Here is a 23608-nt window from a genome sequence, read left to right on the forward strand (position 1 = left end):
CTCTGGAATTCTAACCCTAAATCCCTCAGACACTTCACTGTCCCTGCTTGCTTTAAATCCCTCCTTAAAACCTACCCCTATGGCCAAGTGTTTGCTTTTCCCCTCCTAATAGTCCCTTTGTTGGCTCAGCATCTACCTTTCTGGAATTGCTCTTCTGTGAAACATCTTGGGACATCTTTCTACATTATAGGCACAATATAAATGCTACTTTTTGTTTTGGAAACATAGTTCAATCCCTGACTTTGGTGATTTTAATTCAGTACTGGATGGACATGTAGGTAGCTACTAGGAAATATCAACAAAAGCCAGGCATAACCTTTCTTTCCAATTTTCCCTTTACCCCACGGAGACACATTGCTTTTTCTTTTTAGAGCTCCTCCCCATTCAATGGGTGGAATTTTATCTCAACAGATTCATTCGCAGCAGGGAGGGCAGTAGCAGGTCGGCAGCTTCTGTCAAACAGGCTTTGCCGTGGCTCTTTAATTCAGCATTGGCATCCCGCTTCTGGGTTTCCTTGTTAGAGAGGCTCAGCAGGATGACGCCCAGAATCTGCCAAAGGAAGGATTTCTAGTTAAAGGGACTTTAGCAGGGGTCAGAATTGCTGAACTGTATATTAATTATTGTGGCTTTAGCAACCACAGGAATGGAGAGAACCTGGGAAGAGTCTCTAAATCTTACCTGGAGGCCCTGCTGCAGGATCCTAGGAACTGGTGAGGTGAGGTTTGGCAAGGGCGGAAGGAAGAGGCCAGCCACTCCAACCAAGCAGGAGTGGATGCAAGTGGCCGATGGAAATGGATAACAGCAGTGTGGCTCCTCAAACCTGGATAGAGTGCCCCAGGAGGGCGGGAAAGGTAAGTGGTATATCACTTGCAGGTGCCAACCTTCTCACTCTGATTTGCCAGTTTTCTCCAGCACAACACACTTCAGACCAACATACTTTGCAACTTCACTCATTCCTCTCCAGACACCTGAACAGCCAAGACTGACACTCACCTTCAACTTTGTGCCCTTTTGCATCCAAGCCTCACAGGCATCCTCCATTAATATTGTCCCTCCCGCCTCTTCACACGATCCATTCCCCACATCCACTGCTTTCACTCTTCGTAGAAGAGAGCGCAGAACTCCAGGGAAGGGCACAGAGCAAGTGGGGTGGGATAGAGGTATTTTAAAATTTATTTATGTATTCATGGGATGTGGGCTTTGCTTGCTGGGTCTGCATTTATTGCCCATCCCTAATTGCCCTTGAGGTGGTGGTGCTGAGCTGCCTTCTTGAACCGCTGCAGTCACTGTGGTGTAGGTACACCTACAGTGCTGTTAGGTAGGGAGTTCCAGGATTTTGACCCAGTAACAGTGAAGGAACGGCGATATATTTCCAAGTCAGGATGGTGAGTGACTTGGAGAGGAACTTCCAGGTGGTGGTATTCCCATCTATCTGCTGCCCTTGTCCTTCTAGATGGTAGTGGTTGTGAGTTTGCAAGGTGCTGTCGAAGAAGCCTTGGTGAATTTCTACAGTGCATCTGGAGATGGTGCACACCGCTGTTGCTGTACGTCGGTGGTGGAGGGAGTGAATGTATGTGGATGTAGTGCTAATCAAGCGGACTGCTTTGTCCTGGACAGTGTCAAGCTTCTTGAGTGTTCTGGGAGCTGCACTCATCCAGGCAAGTGGGCAGGATTCCATTACACTCCTGACTTGTGCCTTGTAGATGGTGGACAGGCTTTGGGGAGTCAGGAGGTTAGTTATTCATCGCAAGATTCCTAGCCTCTGACCTGCTCTTATACCCACAGTATTGGTATGGCTAGTCCAGTTCCATTTCTGGTCAATGGTAACCCCCAGGATGTTGAAAGTGGGGGGTTCAGTGATGGTAATGCCATTGAACATCAAGGGGCGATGGTTGAATTCTCTCTTGTTGGAGATGGTCATTGCCTGACATTTGTGTGGCACGAATGTTACTTGCTACTTGTCAGCCCAAGCCTGGATATTCTCCAGGCCTGTCTGCATTTGGGCATGGACTGCTTCAGTATCCGAGGAGTCGCGAATGATGCTGAACATCGTACAATCATCCGCGAACATTCGCACTTCTGACCATATGATGGAAGGAAGGAAGATCATTGTTGAAGCAGCTGAAGATGGTTGGGCCCAGGACACTACCGAGGAACTCCTGCGGTAATGTCCTGGATTGGAGATGACTGATCTCCAACAGCCACAACCATCATCCTTTGTACTAGGTATGACTACAACCAGCGGAGAGTTTTCCCCTCGATTCCCATTGGCTCCATTTTTGCTAGGGTTCCTCGATGCCACACTGATGTCAAGAGCAGTCACTCTCACCTCACCACGTGAGTTCAGCTCTTTTGTCCACGTTTGAACCAAGGCTGTAATGAGGTCAGGAGCTAAGTGGCCCTGGCAAAACCCAAACTGGGCATCTGTGAGCAGGTTATTGCTAAGCAAGTGCTGCTTGATAGCACTGTTGATGACCCCTTCTAATACTTTACTGATGATGGAGAGTAGACTGATGGGGCGGTAATTGGCCGGGTTGGATTTGTCCTGCTTTTTCTGTACAGGACATACTTGGGCAATTTTCACATAGCTGAGTAGATGCCAGTGTTATAGCAGTACTGGAACAGCTTGGCTGGGGGCGTGGCAAGTTCTGGAGCACAAGTCTTTTTCTGGAATATTGTCAGGGCCCATTGCCCTGGCAGTATCCAGTGCCTTCAGCCATTTCTTGAATACACATGGAGTGGATCGAATTGGCTGAAGACTGATACCTGTGAAGCTAGGGACCTCTAGAGGAGGTCGAGATGGATCATCCACTCGGCACTTCGTGCTGAAGATTGTAGCAAATGCTTCAGCCTTATCTTTTGCACTGATGTGCTGGGCTCCCCATCATTGAGGATGGGGGTATTTGTGGAGGCTCCTCCTCCAGTGAGTTGTTTAATTGTCCACCACCATTCATGACTGGATGTGGCAGGACTGCAGAGCTTAGATCTGATCTTCATTGTGGGATCGCTTAGCCCTGTCTATCACTTGCTGCTTATGCTGTTTGGCACGCAAGTAGTCCTGTGTTTTAGCTTCATCAGGTTGACACCTCATTTTTAGGTATGCCTGGTGCTGTTCCTGGCATGCCCTCCTGCACTCATCATTAAACCAGGGTTGATCCCCTGGCTTGATGGTAATAGTAGAGTGGGAGATATGCCCATGACATTACAGATTGCGTTCGAGTACAATTCTGCTGCTGCCGATGGCCCACAGTGCCTCATGGATGCCCAGTCTTGAGTTGCTAGATCTGTTCAAAAGCCATCCCATTTGGCACAGTGGTAGTATCACACAACATGATAGAGGGTATCCTCAATGTGAAGGCGGGACTTTGTCTCCACAATGACTGTGCAGTGGTCACTCCTACTGTTATTGTCATAGACAGATGCATTTGTGGCAGGCAGGTTGGTGAGGATGAGGTTAAGTATGTTTTTCCCTCTTGTTGGTTCCCTCACCACCTGTGCAGACCCAGTCTATCAGTTATGTCATTTAGGACTCGGCCAGCTCGGTCAGCAGTGGTGCTACTGAGCCATTCTAGGTGATGGACATTGAAGTCCCCTGCCCAGAGTACATTCTGCTCCCTTGCCACCCTCAGTGCTTCCTCCAAGTGGTGTTCAACATGGGGGAGCACTGATTCATCAGCTGAGGAGGGTGGTACATGGTAATCAGCAGGAGGTTTCCTTGCCCATGTTTGACCTGATGGCATGAGACTTCATGGGGTCCAGAGTCGATGTTGAGGGCTCCCAGGGCTACTCACTCCCGACTATATACCACTGTGCCCCCAGGACAGAACATACCCAGAGGTGGTGACTGGGGCATTATCTGTAAGGTATGATTCCGTGAGTATGACTATGTCAGGCTGTTGCTTGACTAGTCTGTGAGACAGCTCTCCCAATTTTGGCACTAGCCCCCAGATGTTATTAAGGAGGACTTTGCAGGGTCGACAGGGCTGAGATTGCCGTTGTCGCTTCTGGTGCCTAGGTCAATGCCAGGTGGTCCATCTGGTTTCATTCCTTTTTTGTGATTTTGTAGAGGTTTATTACAACTGAGTGGCTTGCTAGGCCATTTCAGAGGGCATTTAAGAGTCAACCACATTGCTGTGGCTCTGGAGTCACATGTAGGTTGGCCCCTCAGTGACAGCCTCTTTGACAACTCCCACCTAATCCAATGAGAAGGTGGTCTTTTTCATAGGGACTGCAGATGTTAGCAATGGCCTGCTGTATAAACCCAAGCCTCATGATGCACTGGTGTTCACACATGTCAAGAGAGCTGATCCTTTGCCTGTACACCATGCTTTGGGAGTCCCTTCTCCTTTGAGCTGGATCTGTGTCCAATTCCTCTGTCCTGTTGAGCAGCATGTGGCTGAGAAGCTTGTTTGTGCTGATGCTGGAGTTGCTGTTGCTCTTGTTCCTCACCAGAGGTCTAAGGTAGAGCTGCACTAAATGCTCCAACGATACAGTGAAGGCTGACAGCAGGGAAGTGCAAATCAAGGTTAGAGTGAAGTACAAGATTGTGAACTAACTTCCAAGAATCCAAATCACCTCTCAAGTTGAGTCTTGTGTGTCAGAAGAAGTTCTGTGAGCAGCACCCTCTCATCTAGACACGGCTGCAGCCCTTCAGTTTCACTGTTTGAAGGCTCCCCAGCCTGTCAGTTACACAGTAGAAGCATTCCTCTCATCTAGTTAATCCTGGTGAGTTCCTCACCACTTCGGAAGTACATGTGCTGCCTGTTAAACCCAGAATTCTGGGCTAAAACCCAAATTAATTGGGGATTTACATATTGAAATTACTCACCAGACAGCTTCATAGAGGTTCTCTGTTCGCCTGCAAACCACTCCAATTTAAACCAGGAAGTCGACGGGATCATGACATGTTTCCCAAATAACTTTCCAGGGCTTTAACCTCCCTCCCCCAATCCACAGCCGAACCAGTCTCTCCTTGGCATTTAAAATTCTGCCCAATGTATCTAAAATAGAGAACTTTCAAGCCAGAGCTGAGTTTGTGGCAACCTTAGCTACAGGGTGCTGAGAATTTGTCAATTAATGCCAAGTATTAAAAGTATAATATTTCCCGATCCATTTAAAATTAGCCATGTTAATTATAAGTTTCAAGCAGTTGGAATCCGCAGTATGGCACATTGGACAATCAAGGCATGGTTTGTCTGTGCCCATTTGGTTCGTGGAGCTGCAGTTGCAGAATCACAGAATCACACTGCAGAAGAGGCCCTTCGGCCCATCGAGTCTGCACCAACACATGAGAAACACCTGACCTGCCTACCTAATCCCATTTACCAGCACTTGGCCCATAGCCTTGAATGTTATGATGTGCCAAGTGTTCATCCAGGTACTTTTTAAAGGATGTAAGGCAACCCGCCTCCACCACCCTCCCAGGCAGTGCATTCCAGACCGTCACCACCCTCTGGGTAAAGAACTTTTTCCCCACATCGCCCCTAAACCTCCTGCCCCTCACCTTGAACTTGTGTCACCTCGTGACTGATCCTTTCAACTAAGGGGAACAGCTGCTCCCTATCCACCCTGTCCATTCCCCTCAATCTTGTACACCTCGATCAGGTCGCCCCTCAGTCTTCTCTGCTCCAACGAAAACAATCCTTCTCAAAAATACATCTAGTTGCGGTCTGCCAAGAGGTGAGAAAAGGGGGGATAAGTTATCCCACCACCTCTCCCCATCCGTAGCATGCAGCTGAAAAAGAACTTTAGGGCTGGATCCGGGAGCAGGCAATACGCAAATACAAGGTTGTTGCCACTGTTTCTGTTACTTTAATGCAACTGAATGACCAGAATTGGCCAATCAACGCAGATGACTCTGGTGGATCCATGCAACCAAGACCGACGGGAAAGGAGCCAAGAAGGTTCTAGAGAAGTCTGCTATTTTGTTGACGATTGTACCCGTGGAACCTAGGTTGACTGGGAGCTGCTGTCGGGTGAGAAGCGGTGGCTAAATCCTTGTTAGAAAGGAGCTGGAATTCTACCGGAGGAAGATCAGAGTCTTGAAGGACTTTTGAAGTTGGTGCCATACAATATTTCCCAATCCTTTTTAAAATTAGCCTTGTCAATTACAACTTTCAAGCAATTGGGTATCTGTGGTGGAATCCATGGTAATGGAGCATTGGGGAGCCACACTCTCAGGGTGGTGTGGGGTGTGGGGGGTCGGGTCAGAAAACTTTCCAGAAAGTTTTGGGGACTTACGTTGTGATTCCTGCGGTGATGATTGTTCTTGCCCATAGGTGCTGAGTGATCTGCTTAATAAATCCGAGAGATCTATCTTTGTTGTATCTGTTACTTAATATGTAATTGACATTGACCGTGATTTGCCTTTTAGTTCATGTTTGACTTATGTTCATTGTGGTTTGAATGATAAAGTAAAAGTTATAAAAAGATTAAATCTTGTCCATTGGTTTTCATTGGGATCAGCTGGTAAATTAGGTTCTTTTAGTTTGTTGATCTCCACAGGGAGCATAACAGTACCTGTGAATAATACCTCAATTTAATATTACCTCCTGCTTACAAGCTGACTCTCACATAATTATTGACTAATTCCCAAAACAGAAAAAATACTGTAAAGGCACAGGATGTAAAACTCATCATGCAGTAGCTGCCCTCAAAATCCACTTCCAACCTATATCTAAGGTTAGAATATTAATATCATTAATCTTCCATTTTCATTCTCAATATACCTTGCTTTCAGGGAACCTGCAAGATATTGGCAGAGTGCTCAAATAGGCAATTTTATCTTAGTCTGAAGAAAAGTATAAGGTGGACATTATGAAATTAAGAAAAGTTGTTAACTAGTATTGTTGGTGTTTTTTAAAAATACATTTTTTGGACAATATCACTGCACAGGACTATCCTTTAATAAACATTTCTGTGATATGCAATGAAGCTGAAAAACTTGATCAATACTGTCCAAAAATTGGACCACGTCATACCAAAATTTCACTTACCATGTGACATTCTTGTTCGTCAATCATCTTGTTTTGATTATCATTAATGGAAATATCATCAACCCCAGAAAGGATCCGGGTAACGCCAACCTTATCCTTTCCATTCTGCTGTTCTTTTAATTTTGCACGGAAAAGGTCACCCTGGGTCCACAGGTTAGCTTGTTTCCTGCCAAGCAAAATATAAACAATATTTAAGAAGAATATGAAGGATGTAAGAATGAGAATGGCTCTTCTTTTCTATATGGAACCTGTCCAGACCATTCGCACTCCTCTCCTGCCAAAGTGCTAAACCCACAATTCCTCTACAGTCCACTAAATCAGGAACTGACCACTCTGTTTACTGTGCCATACATTCATTTCCATTAGTTTTTAAGCCAACATTTAACTAGCACAGCTCAATTTATCCAATTTACCATGTACCTTTTTTTAGCTTTCAGGTCCACGTAAACATCAGGGTCCCAGGACCACATCGGCTCTTTTAATTAAAAAAAGAGCTTTAGCTCACAGAGACATTCGGCTTTATAATAGTAATAAACTATTTGGGTGTCACTACTTCATTATTGAACTACAAAACCTAACTTCTGAATAAGCAATCTGCTTTGATCATCACCTTCCCCCATCTATTTTCCCCCTCTATTTTTATTGTTTTTCTGTCTGATCTAATATTCTTATTTAACACTGTTAAAAATTTACTTTACTTGTCTTATTTTCTTTTCTTTGGTTTCCTGCCTTGCCAAAGTGGATAGTGGCTGGGTGGGGTTGGGCAGAGGAGTAAAGTGGATGAGGTTTCCTAAAAAATGTAAAGGCCGCTTGGCCTTTTTGCCCGCCGGCCAACTGTTAGGTTGGACGGGCAGCGTAAATTTCAAGTTAATTAGCTCGTTAATGGCCTCAATAGGCCTTTCAATTATCGGCAGGCGCGCAGCCGACTCCGGCGCGCACCTGTCGAACAAAATATCGCGCGAGTGCACGATGACATGGGGACACATGCCCGACGTCATTGCATATCATATTATGCTCGTGCGTGTCCGGCATATGCCTGCACGCCAAACGCAAAATTCTGGGCCATATCTGCCTTCTTGTTTCTAAGGTGGTGGCTCAGACTAAAGTAAAATAGCACAGGTGCTGAATGCTCACATTTTTCACTTGTGGACCTAGAAAGTGGGCATCAACAGGCTTGTGAACCATGAAGGGCACTGATGTAGATCCCAATCCTGTTCCTTATCCATCCACACATTTGCACTTTCTTCGATGGATGGGCATCATGTATCAGAGTGAGAATCATAATGATTGTTTTTTCCTTCATACTCTGGAGCAAAGAGGACAATTATAGTGCTCCACCACTTCCCAAAGACAATGCATCAAACAGTGATCTTCAAACTCTGTATGATTTAGTCCAAAGCTATATGGTACCGTACAAAACTCTTTAGACCTCCCATGTCAGAAAGGCTGTCAGATCTCTGCCACTTTCAAAAGATATCTGGAACTTGTAAGAACAGATCAAAGACTTTAGATCTGCTCTTCAATTTTCCCCTCCACCCTCCAAAAGTGCATTTACTTTGCTCATAAACAAACCACCACATGGCTCGCCATCACATTATGGTAATCTGTGATTACAAGCTAGTGTTTCAGCAATGAATGCACATCTCTTAGAACCCCAACACATTGCTGATGTAAAATTGTTAATGTCTACGTACCAACTTATTTTTCCTGCAGTAATGCAGGATTTAGTTCAAGCATATATCAGTTATGAGCAAATACCTTTTGTTAAACTATACTTAACATCCCTTTCTGATATTTTCATTAAGTATGGCAAGGTACTCACTCTTCTAAAAAGTGCTGTTGCGGTCCTATAACTGATCCTGGTCTACATATTCTGATCCAGGCAATGGCTTCCGCGGCTGTCAATTTGTAGTGTTTCATGATATAACATGCTATTAGAGTACCAGTTCGGCCTAAGCCAGCTACATTTAAAGAAAAGTACACAGTCAATTCTCTCGTGTATGAAAGCTTTAAAATCTGGTAAAATATACATAACTATGCTAACGGGAATTCACTGGGAAACAAATAGAATGCATAATTCAATAAACAAAACTGAATACTTCCAATGTTTCCATTAAAAACTGAAGGATAGAATAGAAGCCCTAGCACTGGAAGCAACTAAGTTACCGCCTGTTTGCCCACCCGCCCCCTCCCATCCCTAAAATTGTACCAGCAGCAATACAGAATATTTGAATTTGAAGTTGGCAACCTGCTACTACTAATTACAGGTTTAACATTGCAAAATATTGAATTTCCAAGGCAGAATACAATCTTTGTATAATCTCGAAATCAGGAGCAGAAAATGTGATTCATCTCCATTACACTTCTAAAAGATAAAGACAGACTTAGGTGGGACTCTTCATTTCAGAGGCTAACTAACTGACACTTTGTGTTTTGTAATTTTTTTTTTAAAAAGATGTTTTCAAATTCACATTTTTCCTTTCTAGCTCTACCACTCAGATAATACTAGTACTGTTAACGTCAATACTGAATCAGCAACAATACCTTTACAGTGCACGGCAACGACACCCTCTGCGTTTTCACAGATATTCAAGAACCTTTTGACTATAGCATCACTAGGTGTACTTCCATCCACAAAGAAGAGATCGTAATGCTCAAAACGAGCATCTGTGAATCGCTTGGCATCATACATTTTCTTGTTTAAACGGATAATTGTGGTGACATTGTGCTTCCGGAAGTACTGAAAATAGGCCTCTGGAGCGTGCAGAGGGTAGCCTGATGCAGCAAGGAGGAGGGAAAGAAGAGATAGCCTTGAGTTCATTTCCACCATTTAGTTAATTTTCAACATTTAGTACAGTTTCACACTCAACACTAAGAGTTAAACCAAAACTTGCTGAAAATACATATCAGCGTTCTGATGATGTGTTTACACCCAAAACATTCATTTGTCTTTACTCTTTCCACATGCTGTCTGACTTGGTGTGTTGCCATCATTAGCAATTTGTTTCTTTTGATTTACAAAACAGTAATATCTGAAATCAAGTGTTTAAAAGAATGTTAACTGGGCTTCCATTTAGAAAAAATACATACAACAGTTTATTGACACCTACAGAAAACCATCTCCAGCATAAATGATTTACTGTGTTTAAGAACAAATGAATTTAAATTCAAAACAGCTTATACATCCTTATCATAATCAAATCTGGTCAGGCCAATATTGTGAAGTGTCTCACAGTGACCATTCATTAGTTATCTCCAGATTTGTAAATATCATATATTTTCCAATCAAACACACTATGGATGAACACAGAATGCTGATTTGAACACACCAGCTTATCTTCAATAAGCTGTCTCTTTCTCTGAATGTGCAGAATCAGAAACTATCCAAATGCATATGAATATAAATCAGAACTTTCATTTAGCTGGGTAATGAGTAGGCAAGAGACAAAAAAAAATTAAGAAATTCAAAACAACAATTTGCATTTATATAGCATCTTTAACACAGCACAATATTCCATGGCATTTTATAGAGATGTATGAAAAAATGATGAGTCAAAGCAGAAATTAAGACAAATTTAAGTCAAGTCTTAAGGGGGATGGTGGAAGGGGCCTGTGTGTGTGAAATGGTTTAGGTTGGGAATTATAGAACCTGGGGCCTAGGGAGATATCAACGGTGGGGCAAAGGCCAGAGTTAAGGAACAAAGAGTTCAGGGGCAGAGTGGTTGCAGGACTGGCGGAAATTACAGAGTTAAGCAGAAAAGAGGCAATGAAGCAATTTAAGCACAAGATGAAATTTTCAAATTTGAAGTGTTAGAGAACTGACAGCCAGTGCAATCATTAAGGACAGGGGTGAGCTGAGCTTGGTGTTTTTGATATTTTTGAATGAGCCGCAAGTTTTGCATGAACTGATGTTTGCAGATGATACAGGAGGGGAAGCTAATCAGGAGAGCGTTGGATTGGTCAAATCTGGGAGTGACAAAGACATGGATGAGGTTTTCAGCAGCAGATGGGAAGAGGGAGAATTGGTTTACATCATGGTTAATGCTCAAAGATCATATCCTTTTAAAATAAGCATTCCCCATCTTGCTTTCAGGTATTGACGGGTTAAATGGGGTATGGTTCCATGGATACCAAGAACCCTTCAAAATTTTTCCCAAGGTAACCATCATTCATTTGTAACTTGACATCATTTATTATTAATGACAAAGGACTGTACAGTAGAGATTGATTATGTTCTCACCCAAAGTCCACATAAATTTACTTCCGCACAGGAATCATTGAGTAGTGATTAGGAGGGGGAAACCTACTGTTTTTCTAGTCTCTAGGACTTGGTTGTGTGTAAATTTATTAAATCAAACTGCTTTCTTTCAGAAGTTTAATATTGGTGGGAAGAGAAGTGATGGGAGGAGAATGAGCATACTGAATACAAGATCAGCTATTACAGTAACCAGATGATTCAACAGATGTGATCTTAAGCTAGCACACAGTATATTTATTTGGATAGGCACCATACTAATTTTAAAGACAACAGCTGTAATCTCAGTAGCGGCTTTTTGGAGGGGAGTAGATGCTGCATTCAGCATTCACCTCAATAGCCAGGAAGACTGTGAAGAGTCTAGAGTCAACAAATGAGGGTCTTTAAGTCTGATTTCAACTGATAGATTAGCTGCTCCAATGCAGGAGCAGAGGGCTAGAGAAAAGTGTTGCTGGAAGGGAATTGAAGGCAACAGATTTAAGATTCAGAACAGCTAACAGTATAATTTGGCGACTTTATTATCTATTGTGTTTTGGGTGGGTAGTGGGGGGAGGTTGGAGTGGGGGCGGAAGGAAAAGGAAGATTCCTCCACCACTTCATGCCAAATAACTAAGGTTCAATTGTACTTTGTTAAACTGGTTAAAAACAGGACAATAGTAATGACTTTAAATTTACACAATATCAACATTCTCTAGAATTTTCCAATTCGAATTTAAAAGGAATAAAATCCCAATTGCAAAACAAAGAAATTTTTGGTATCTTTCTGGACTAAATTGGCATTTATACTAGATTACCATTAATGTGATTACAAATAATCTATAACAGCAACAGCTACTACATTTTTGGACCTTTTAACATAGAATAAAGTCCCAAACTTCAGAGCATTGAGCCTTTTTTAATTGGATGTTGAGCCAAAAATGCTTTTAGAGGACTGGTAAAAAGCTTAGTCACAGGGGTATGTTTTAAGCAATAATATAAATAGAGAGAGATAAAGCTTAGGGAGTAAATTCCCGAGTGGACTCAAGGTAGCTAAAGGCACCACTGCTGTTGATGGAGTGAAGGAAGGAGAAGGAGATGCACTAGAATAAAAGTCAGAGGAAGAGAGAGATTGTGGTGGTGGGGGACCAGTGAAAACACATTGTAGGGAAGAAATTTAAACACAGGACTAAGAATTTCAAACTTGAGGACTGGAAGTCGATGATGATGCAAGTCCGAAAGGACAAGGATTGATGAGCAGGACACAGTACTGGAGAGGATATGAACACTAGAGTTTTGGATGAGCTAACAAGAGTGGAGGGAAATAGGGCTAGCAAGACAGCACTGGAGTTGGTAACATTAAAGATGCAAAGTACGTACATTACTGAGACAGGCCATTCAGCCCAACAGGTCCATGTCGGAGCCTGATTCTACTGAACAGCCCATCAAAATTTCATTCAAGTCTTTTCTTCCTTGTGTACTTATTCAGCTTCCCCTTAAATGCACCTATACTATTTGACTCAACTGCTTCCTGTGAGTCCACAAAATAAAAACCAAACAAATCACTTTCATGGCATTTTGAAATTTGTAGGCACCATTGCAAATACTAATTGCACATCTCAAGTGAAGGGTTAAGCAGGTAAAGCAACATATTCACAGGTCCAAGTAACAATTAATTAATTAACGATTCAATACCTACCATTTTCTATTTTGCTCTTTGGATGTGGTCCACTAAAGGCCAAGAACTTGCTGGGGATTATCCAGTTAAAATCTCCATTTTCTGCCCTCTGCAAACAAATAAAAAGTGTTCATTTATTCATATGTGTCAGTCTTGAATAATATTTAGGCGCTCAGAAAATTTGTTTTGAAAATGCAATCTTCTTATCGATCTAAAAGCACTAACCTCATAATGTTCATATTCATCTACATCAAATGTATTAAAATTAAAGAATTCATACTGCAGGGCCTGCAAATGAAAGGGTTAAGAATTATGTTTAATAACCGACAAGAGTATAAAGAAAACAGTCAATAGGAGAGGTTAACCCAAAGCACTATTTCAACTAAAATCACTACTACAAAATAAAGAGATGCTGGCACAAATGGACCAAGTGCAAATTCAGAGCTGAGGTCAGGAAGTACTTCATGCAAAGAATAGTTAGCACTGGAAATAAACTTCTGGGTAGAACAGTGGAGGTAAATCTTTGGAATCATTTAAAAGTCTCTTAAATAGGGGAGGGGATAATGGCAGGACAGGTTTCTGTGTAAGGATGATCCTGTGGCCTCACATCCAAATTTTGTGATCTTACCACGTGCATAAACAAGAATTGACAATATTTTCTACCAAGCTATTAGCAAGAGCATTATTAAGCCACACATGGCAAATTGCTGAAAACACACAATGCCAGGAAATGCTAATTGATACTGTATTTGTCACTTTACCTTGCTAACTGCATGTAAACAGTCCAGAACTGTTAGATTATATGTGCACGTGCCAAATGAAGCATCCCTGCAATGAGAAGTTTTACATTTGTCAAAAAATGAAGTAGGAATTGTATTTTCTGTCAAACACAAAACCCAAGAACATAAGACATAAGAAATAGGATCAGGAATAGATCTTACAGCTTGTTGGGCCTGCTTTACCATTCAATACTATCATGGCCGACCTTCGGCCTCAACTCAACTTTCCCGTCCACTCCCCATATCCCTCGATTCCCTACAAGCTCAAAAATCATGTTTTCAATGAAGCAGCACTGACAATCCTCTGAGGTAAAAAAAATTCCAATCATTCACATCCCTTTGACTGAAACAATTTCTCCTCTTCTCAGTCCTAAACAATCAGTCCCTTATCCTGAGACTGTGCCTCTTTGTTCTAGATTCCCCAGCCAGGGGAAAGAACCTCTTGATATCTACCCTGTCAAGTCCCTTCAGAATCTAGTGTACAGTAAAGTCCCGCCTTTCGCGACTTCCTTGTTCATGTTTCACTTACCCGCGCTTTGTATGCCGCACCGCCCATCGCGTGAGCAATGTTTGCTTATCTGCGTTTTTGTCTCCCTCTCTCCTCTTTCCCCAGGAGATGACAGCCATGACGGAGCAGAGGCTGGACTGGCTGCAGCTGAAACGCAGCCCAAACGAAGGGATTAAGCCGGAAATGTCAGCCACTGGCAGGAAATTCACTGCTAGTGAATCTCTGCTGTACCACTTCCATTGCAAATATATCTTTCCTTAAATATGGAGACCAAATGGCACACAGAGGGCTGGATTTTACGGTTTCAGGCGGAGAGGAGGAGGCGGAATGGGAAATGTGCAGTCCACTTGCTCCCGCCCCTGCCGCTTCAGCACGGTGAATCAAGTGTTAGCCAGCCAATTAGCATGGGAAGGGGAGCTCCATGCCTGATAGGGTGTGTAGGGTGGGACATTCAGCAGGAGCGGGGTTAGACTTTGAACCGGAAATCGGTCACGCCAAACATTTAAAGCCATGCTGGCATTGGGTTGGTGGCAGCTTCACGAGAAATCCAGGTTTGCTATCAGCACTCTTTGAAAAAAGCAGTATCCATAGCTGACACTGAAGCAGTGGAGCAGCAGGTGAGAGCATGTTTTTTCATTCTGTGGACGATCATGCCAGCAGTGCTTCATTCAGGATCCTCGTCAGGGAGGAAATAATTTGAGCACACGTGTTCAATTCGCCTTCTGAATAAGTGTTCAGAAAAAGAGTCATATTCTATCCTTTAACTCTAAGTCTTTCTCCAGAGGCTGAAAGACCACCTATTTCCGGCACTTTCTGCTATGAATCCTTACCACTTCTTGCAGCTACCAGGCCAAATGGTGGGGCTCAGACTACAGAGGGCTTTATGAATCGACGATGACTTCCTACTTGTCTTCAGACTCATCAGAGTATAGGGCTCACTCCATTAGATCAGTTCTACCAGGGCCTCCCCTCTCTTGGGTGTCAGGTTGTGTAAGGCGTAGCAAACCACGATGATGAGTGAGACACAAGCCAGAGAATATTGCAGAGAACTGCCTCAAAGGTCCAAACGTCAAAAGGCACATTTTGATTAGAATAGTGGTCTCTCAATGATGGCCCTGGTAGAAACGAGGCTCTCATTGTAATGCATCTCTGTCTCTTGTCTGCAGATTTCTCACCGGGGTCATGTGCCCTTCAGCAGGTATCCCTCATCTCCAAGATGCCAACTTTCCAATGGCTCTGGTGGTTAGAACATCCATGGCATCTGGGAGTACCTAAGGATGTAAGAGTTGTGACGACTCCCAGGTTAGCGGGCACAAACCTGCATGATCCTTTGACAATGGTCATTAACAAGGTCGACACTGATGGAATGAAAAGCTTTACAATTGACAAATGCCCCAGGCTGGTCCAATGGAGCTTTGATAGCCACATGTGTGCAATCTATCACACCTTGGACTCTGGGGAAATCAGCCATACACGTGGAGCCTCTGGCTCTCTTGGCCAGGCGAATGTCATCGGTGGTGAATGGGATGAAGTCATCTGCTCGCCTAAATATTGCATCAGTGACCTTTATGCAATTGTGAGCTGAAGCTTGAGAAACACACTAAGGCTTCCAGCTGGTTCCTGGAATGACTGCAATGCATAAAAATTCAAGGCCACAATCAACTTGAGAAGAACAGGCATAGTGTGGCCATCAATGGAATTTGAACGGATCTCCCCAGCCAGCAATTCACAAAAGGAGGTCACTGTCTTCCTGGAGAAACGCAGTCTGTGAAGATACTAGCGCTGTGAGAGCTCAAGGTAATTCATCCATCATCTGTAGACTCTCTGAGCAGGTTAGTGTCTTCCCTCACCACAGACTGGCTGTCGTTGTTGTCCATCTTGTTCTGGCCCTTGCACAGCAGCGGTTCCCTCACCTGGTGTACGGCCCCTGGATGGCTGGCCTCTTTTCTCTCCTCATTTCCTCCTCACTGGAGGAGCCTCCTCCTGAGTGCACAATCCCCATGGGGACAGCGATGTCTGGTTCCTCTGCTGGATTCCCTTGCCCTCTGGGATACCCGTCTCCAAACCCCCTTCTCTCTCACTCCCTCCTTATTTACAATGTCAGCCCATAAAAACTGAACAAGTAAATTCTAACAGCCAAATGTTGCTACAGCAGCAGACTCTGCTGCTACATGCAGCCATGGTCTCGTTTGTAGATCTTTTCATCTGCCCTTGTGCAGTCTCTTCATACCTGGCGTTACTCACTTCCAAGGTTTATTCCATGCAGCTATCAAAAATAGACTGGGCAACATAAAATTGCAGCCAATTGCCTCTTTAAAGAGCCCTATAGCTTGCTGATTGATTTTTTCAAAATGGCAGGTGGGCTTAAGATTTTGGTGCCCTCTTGCCTTCTGTATTATTGGAAACTGGCAGGATGACATCGGTTTGACAACCCAAATCGTGCTGTATTTTATGTAAGCACAGGGTGTGGGGGGCCCAGTACTCCTGGTACAATCTCACCAAAGCCCTGCACAATTGTACCAAGAACTCCTTATTCTTGTACTCCGATTCCCTTGCAATAAATGCCAACATGCCATTTGTCTTCCTAATTGCTTGCTTTGCCTGCATGCTAACTCTGTCTTCCTGTATGAGTATACTCAAGTCCCTCTGAGCATCGTCATCTACAAGTTTCGTGCCTTTTAAAAAATATTCTGCTTTTCTATCCTTACTATCAAATGAACAATGTCACACTTCCCCACATTGTACTCCATCTGTCACCTTGTTGCCCACGCAATTAACCTGTTTATATCTATTTGAATCTTTGTATCCTCCTCACAGCTTGCATTTCCATCTAGCATTACTCTGTCTCTATCATTAATATCGCTTACATAACTCCACTAGTTACAGCCTGCCAACTTGAAAATGCCCTTTCATCCCTGTTCTTTGTTTCCTGTCCATTAAACAACCCTCTATCCATGCTCATGTATTACCCAAATTCCATGAGCCCTTATCTCATGTGTTAACCTTTTGTGTAGCACCTTATTGAATGCCTTTGAGAAATCCAAATACACTACATCTACTGGTTCCCCTTTATCCACCTGACTCGTTATATCCTCAAAAAACTCTAATAAATTTATCAAACACGATTTGCATTTTGTAAAACGTTGTTGACTTTGTCATACTATGATTTTCTAAATTCATTAGGAGTCCCTTAATAATAGCTTCCAGCATTTTCCTGACAACTGATGTCAGGCTAACTGGCCTGTAGTTCTGTTTTTTCTCTCCCTCCTTTCTTGAATAACAGTGTTACATTTGCAAATTTCCAATTTACAGGGACCATTCTAGAATTTAGGGAATTTTGGAAAATCATAACCAAAATTATATACTTGTATATCACCTCAGAATATTTAAAACTTGCTGATGAAGTGAACAGGAAATATTAAGTAAAGCTCAGATTTGTTTTCCTAAACTCATTCTTCCCTCCATTACTGGATTTTAAATATTTTGCACCTCAGAAGCTTGAGCATATAATTAATTTACAAATCCTGCTGTAGTTCCTGATCTAAAGTTGATCTATTCATAGATATGCTACGATCTAAAGATATACATTGCCTCCAATTAATTTTTATTATTTGCAAAGTTGCTGTAGTTGAAGCACTGTAAATATGCATCCTTGCCTTCTGCAGTATTTTGGTAAGGATTTGAGGGGAGATGGTAGCATAGTGTTAATGACACTGGACTAATAATCCAGAGGCCCAGGTTAATGCTTTGGGACATGCGTTCAAATCCCGACACAGCAGCTGGTGGAATTTAAATCCAATTAATAAGATGGAATTAATAAATTTAATTCATAACATGGAATTGAAAGCTATTGTTGATTGTCATAAAAACCCATCTGGTTCACAAATATCCTTTAGAGAAGGAAACCTTCCATCCTTACCTGGTCTGGCCTACAAGTGACTCCAGATCCATAGCAATGTGGTTGTCTCGTAACTGCCCTCTGAAATGGCCTAGGAAGCCACTCAGTTCAAGGGCAATTAGGGATGGTCAGCAAATGCCGGCCTTGCCAGTGATGCCCTCATCCCACGAAAGAATAAAACAAAATTGCTCATAATCTAATGTAAACCCAAAATCTGTGAACCAGTCAGAACCGAACATGTTCTGACTTATTTCAGGAGGACAAAAAAAGAGAACAAGGGGAAAAGGAATAAAATATTTAATATTCATCACAACAAGATGCAATAGTTGCTCACCCAACAGAATGCTTTCACACAAGTTACTTCTTGCACTTTGAGTCACTGTCCAATTTCTCTTCCCTCCTTTCCCATCTTCATAAATGACACCCTATGTGATTGTTACAAACCTCATTGCCCTTCTCGATCTGTCTACGGCCTTTTACATTGCTGATCAAACAATCCTCCTCAAATGCTCCTCCTTCATCATCTAGTTGGGTTAGGACTGTCCTCCTCTGGTTCTGTTCCTATCTAGCCAGTCAGACCCTACAATGGCTTTCCTTCTTGCTCCTGCACCCATTACCCTGAAAAGACCAAGGGGAGAATTTTCCACTTGTCGGGCGGGCGTGTGCCCGCCTACCCGACCGAGTGTAAAACGATGCGCGATGACGTTGAGTGAGCGCCCCGACATCATCCCGCATTTGCACGATATTTTGGTCGGCGGCGCAGCGTGCCCGCTGACAATTAAAAAGCCTATTAAGGCCATTAAAAGGGTAATTGAATGAAATTTTTCCCTGCCTTACGGTGGGCGGGCAGGCAAAAAGGCCAAATGGCCTTTGCATTTTTTAGGAAATCTCATCCACGGGCGGGATAAGGTTTCTAACAGCAAACAAGATTAAAATAAAAATTTTAAAATTTAGTTAATAACATGTGCCTGATCATGTGACATAGTCACACGAGGGGACATGTTTTATAACATTTTTCAAATATCTTTTTCATGTTTTAAACTCTTCATCTCCCTGAAACAGCTCTGTGCCTCAGGGAGCTTTTCCAGCGCGCAACCGCGCACATGCGCGAACTTGCACTCTCACTCTATTCCACGCCCCCCGCCACAGGCAGCACTGAGCACTGCCGCACGTGACTCATGCTGGGCGGGCCTTACTTGGCCTGCCAGCATGAAATCGCGGTCCGTCCCCGATCACGTGCGCGGTTGGCTTCCCGACCATCCCCACCTGCCCCCGCCAAGCCCGCCCGACGAGGGAAAAATCCTCCCCTAAGGATCCATTCTTGGCCACCTCCTATTTCCCATTTACATCAAAGAACAGTATGACATTTTCCAAAAATACATCAAGTTCCAAATGCTGACAACTAGCTCTGTCACCAACTTTCCTGACCACTCCACTGTCTCCAACTCGTCACACTGCCCGCTAAAGATCTCATAATAGATAAGCAGAAATATTGGAATGACCAAAGATATCGCTCTCCTTGGCCACTGACTTAGGCAGAACCAGACCATTGTAACATTGTTGTGCTATTTGAGGCTGGGCCAAGCTTCTGACTCCATATCCTCTCCATAATTAAAACTGCCTACTTCCACCTTTAACATCACCCATCTCTGCCCCTGCCTCAGCTAATCTGCTGTTTAAAACTGTATCCTTACAAATTAGGAGGAGTAGGCCACTAGGCCCTTCAAGCCAACTCTACCATTTAATAAGATTATGGCTGATCTGATTATAACTTCAACTCCACGTTCCCGCCTACCCCCGATAGCCTTTCACTCCCTTTCATCCATGCCTTTGTTACCTGTACACTTAACAATTCCAATGCTATGCTGGCTAGCATCTCACTTGCCACCTTCCATAATCTTGAAATCATCTAAAACTCTGCTGCCCACATCCTAAATTGCACCAAGTCTGTTCACCTATCACCCCAGTGCTCACTGACTTACACTGATTCCTGCTCTGGCTATGTCTCAATTTTAAAATTCTCATCCTGGTTTCCAAATCTGTTCAAAAACCAGCCAATGTCTAACTTCCTCCAAGCTAACAACCCTCTGAGATACCTATGCTTCTCCCATTCTGGTCTCTTGCACACCCCTAATTTTAATTGCTTCACCACTGGTGGCCATGTCTTCAGCTGTCTTGGCCCTAAACTCTGGAATTCCCTCTCCACCTTCCTGCAACATGCTTCTTAAACCCTACCTCTTTAATCATGCTTTTGGTTATCTGCCCTAATATCTCCCTAGGTGGTTTAGTGCCAGATTTTGTTTGCTAATGCTCTTGTGAAGTGCCTTGGGACATTTTACTAATTTAAAGGCACTACATTAACGCACATTGGTGTTAATTTCAATATTAAAAATTAAACAGTTTGTCACTCTTCAAATAGGAGTCTCTCTGGTCTGGTGTGTTTCTAACTTCCTGGTATTCTCAGGTCAGATCACAAAACTTATCATTATGGATAACTAGTCCAAAACAAATATAAATCAAATTCAATATTTTGCTACTAAAGGATGGTAAAGACCCAATCAGAATAAATAGTAGCTGCTGCCATAATTAAATGTCTAACTTCATCATTAACAGTACCACAAGAAACTCAATTTATACATACAACAGTTGGTACTTCAAAGAACTTCCACATCATGAGAAGGTAACCAATCCAACAACAAATGGCTTACAGGCAGTGGGTATGAATTTCTGCAGAGGTTTCCTCACTCATCTACTGTTAGGTCAGTGAAAAAGCTGTGGTGATGATGATGTTACTACAGCTTTTCCACAGCAAATGATCACAGATAACCTTGTGGAAATTATCTTTCAGTAGCTCTTGTCACTGCTTTAAGTCATGTATGGCCTTGATATTTACATTTTTAACATTCCCAAGGCATCACAGGGGTGGCTTCATTGCTATTTCCTTCCTTCGCTATAAACTAGTTTCCATAATAAAAAGATCCTATATGAGATGTATATTTACATTAATCACAATTGTTGCTCTCCTATAATTTTAGGCTGCATGGATAATGACACTCTAAGGGGGAAAAATACTTAGAACGTGTGATTATTTAGAGAATAAGCGCAAAATTTTCACCCCAATATAGCGACGAGGTCAGAGGCAGGCGGGCGCCAAGCTAGGCAGTGTGCTGGTTAGTGGCCACTATCCCACTCCCAGCCTGTTTTCCTGGAGATGGTTTGGGGGCAGAGAGGTAAGTGGCAGTATCCAATTAAGATAAGTAATGGGCCAATTATCAGAAGTCAACTGGAATTTTTTTAGTCAGCATGTGGGCTCCTTGTGGCGTTGGGAACTCAGCCACTCACCTGGAAGCAGCCTCCCAGTTGCAGACCGTGGATGGGGAAGTGGGAGGCAGTGCTCCAGGCAGGCTTCGAGGTCCTCGCCACTTATCTACCTACAGGCCTAGCAGCTGTGGCCATTTTATTAGTTTAAAAGTTTTAGAAGTTGCTGATAGCACACATCAAACTCTTTCAAGTACAATCACAGTTCTTGGTTTTCCGGGAGTGGGACATGAACCCACAACCCTCTGGTTCAAAGGCGAGGGTGCTATGAACTGAGCGCACATCAAGGTGGAAAACCCAGCCACCGTTCTTAATTGGCCGCAAGTCTGCCCTCATTCCTTGAATTGGCCAATTTGGCAAATATTACTGCTGGGTGATTGTTTCATACAGTGCAGGGCTAGGGTCCCCATTTGATGCTGACGTCGGGGTCTCGGTACAAAACCCAAAATCCTGCCTATGTCTCAGAGTCTAGTTGTGACAAAGGAAACAACAACTCTCATCAGAGAGAGCAGGATACTTTTTAGGAGGGTAAAAGTAGCCTGTTGAGAGACCCACCACAGATATCTTTGGCTGCAAGCAAACCAAATAGTATTTGTCCAGCAGTCATTAGTGAGCAGATCTCAGTGTCCTCCTTCCTTCTACACATCGATTTCAGCTTTCAAAAAACCCAAGTAACAAAGGTTGGTATCAGATGGAGCCAATTTCAGTGAATCATTGGAGGAAACCACACCAGCTTTCCATCTCACTCTTTCCTTGGTATAAGTGAGAATATAGTGTTAGTGAACAAACATGTCAGAGTTTGGCAATGCATACTGTTACACTTCCAAATTCCAGTTTTGAGATGATTTGATGCATTGTTCTGATTAGGCCTACAAGCTATTCAATAGCACAGACAGGGAAAGACATTTTAAAAAGTGTTACCTAAAAGGTTGGTATGTGTTATTCCCCCCCACCAACAGTCTGTAGGTTTCCTCTGGAGACTTTTTCAAGTAAATTACCTGGAGGAAACAAGATTGAGAAAGTGAAATTTTAAGAATCCTATTGCAGCACCTTAATAACAAGTTTTAATTATACTATACTGCTGTAGAAAAGGCTTGAATGTACACAATCCAAACACCGATTTCTTAGCATGCACAACAGAGCTTAGTATCTTCAAAATAAAAAAGATCAAAATTAGCACTCCTTCCAGAACTCCCAGGTAAAGCCATAAGGAAAACTCATGAATATCTTGACAGAATTTAGCACGAAAAACAATCATCATGCAACACCAAATTGTGCAATGCTGTGTACGTTTATCTATAGAATTGGGAATAATGTGTATAACACTGCATAGAAAGATTCTCTTTCCAACCTACTCCACAAAGATTGCAATAAATAAAACTAGCCTTGGAGTTATGTTCTAACATCATAACACATGATCAACCATGATTTATTCTCTATGCATCAATTCTAGAGCTAATGTAAAAAATAAGTTAGCCAAAACAGTCTTTTAGGAACTATACACTGGGGTTAAGTATTCTTGCAGTCTGACTTGTTTTTCTTCTGTGGTGTGTCCTACTCTGCCAGATATGTTCTCCATCCCGCCTCAGGACCTAGCACAAAGGTTGACAGATCTTAAGAGTCCAGTGCACTAACAATATATAGATTTAAATGAAAGCAAAAATACTCAACAGCACAAGTACTGCACATTTTTTCTTTTGATTACATTCTAGGCCAAAGCCTTCTCAAGCTGTCGAAGGGGAAGTTGGTGCTAAAATAAAGAAATGTAAGTGAGTGAGTTAAATTATGTCTTATAGAAATGCAAATGAAATATACAGATGCTTCCGACCAGGCACGAGTGCTTAATCTCAAATGTCAGTAAATCCCAGGAGTGCTTAGATCTGCCAATGGAACACAGAACGAAACAAAAATGATAATGATGATTAGTACAGGCTTCTTTAAAAAAAAAATGTTAGTTCCAATCACCCAATGTGAAAGACAGAAATTCACTGACAATGAAATTAAGTATAACAAAACTTTTCTACATTCTTTATTGTTTATATTTATAGAGCATGAAAGAGACTTGCATTTATATAGTGCCTTTCATGACCACAATGTCTCAAACGAAGCACTTCTGAAGTCTGGTCGCTGTTGTAATGTAGGAAACACAGCAGCCAATTTCCAAACAGCAAGCTCCCACAAATAGTAAGGTAATAATGCCC

At 42.8% G+C, this 23608-nt stretch overlaps 1 protein-coding gene across 4 annotated transcripts in view; it reads right to left on the reverse strand.

Moving 5' to 3' along the window:
* Positions 1-23608, reverse strand: part of LOC144696783 (dual specificity protein phosphatase CDC14A-like) — a 187523-nt gene that overhangs the window by 65393 nt on the left and 98522 nt on the right. For all 4 annotated transcript variants that reach the window (XR_013580243.1, XM_078568539.1, XM_078568516.1 and 1 more), the window contains exons 5-11: positions 22329-22405; positions 13666-13732; positions 13130-13192; positions 12926-13013; positions 9540-9770; positions 8818-8956; positions 6996-7161 (exon numbers count right to left, since the gene is read on the reverse strand). Coding sequence is in view for 3 of the 4 variants with exons in the window: in XM_078568539.1 (XP_078424665.1) it covers positions 6996-7161; positions 8818-8956; positions 9540-9770; positions 12926-13013; positions 13130-13192; positions 13666-13732; positions 22329-22405 (831 nt within the window). In the remaining variant the exon portion in view is untranslated. The remainder of the gene's footprint in view (positions 1-6995; positions 7162-8817; positions 8957-9539; positions 9771-12925; positions 13014-13129; positions 13193-13665; positions 13733-22328; positions 22406-23608) is intronic.

The sequence above is a fragment of the Cetorhinus maximus genome, chromosome 2 (assembly GCF_964194155.1).
Source record: "Cetorhinus maximus chromosome 2, sCetMax3.hap1.1, whole genome shotgun sequence".
In the NCBI taxonomy this organism is placed as follows: Eukaryota; Metazoa; Chordata; class Chondrichthyes; order Lamniformes; family Cetorhinidae; genus Cetorhinus; species Cetorhinus maximus.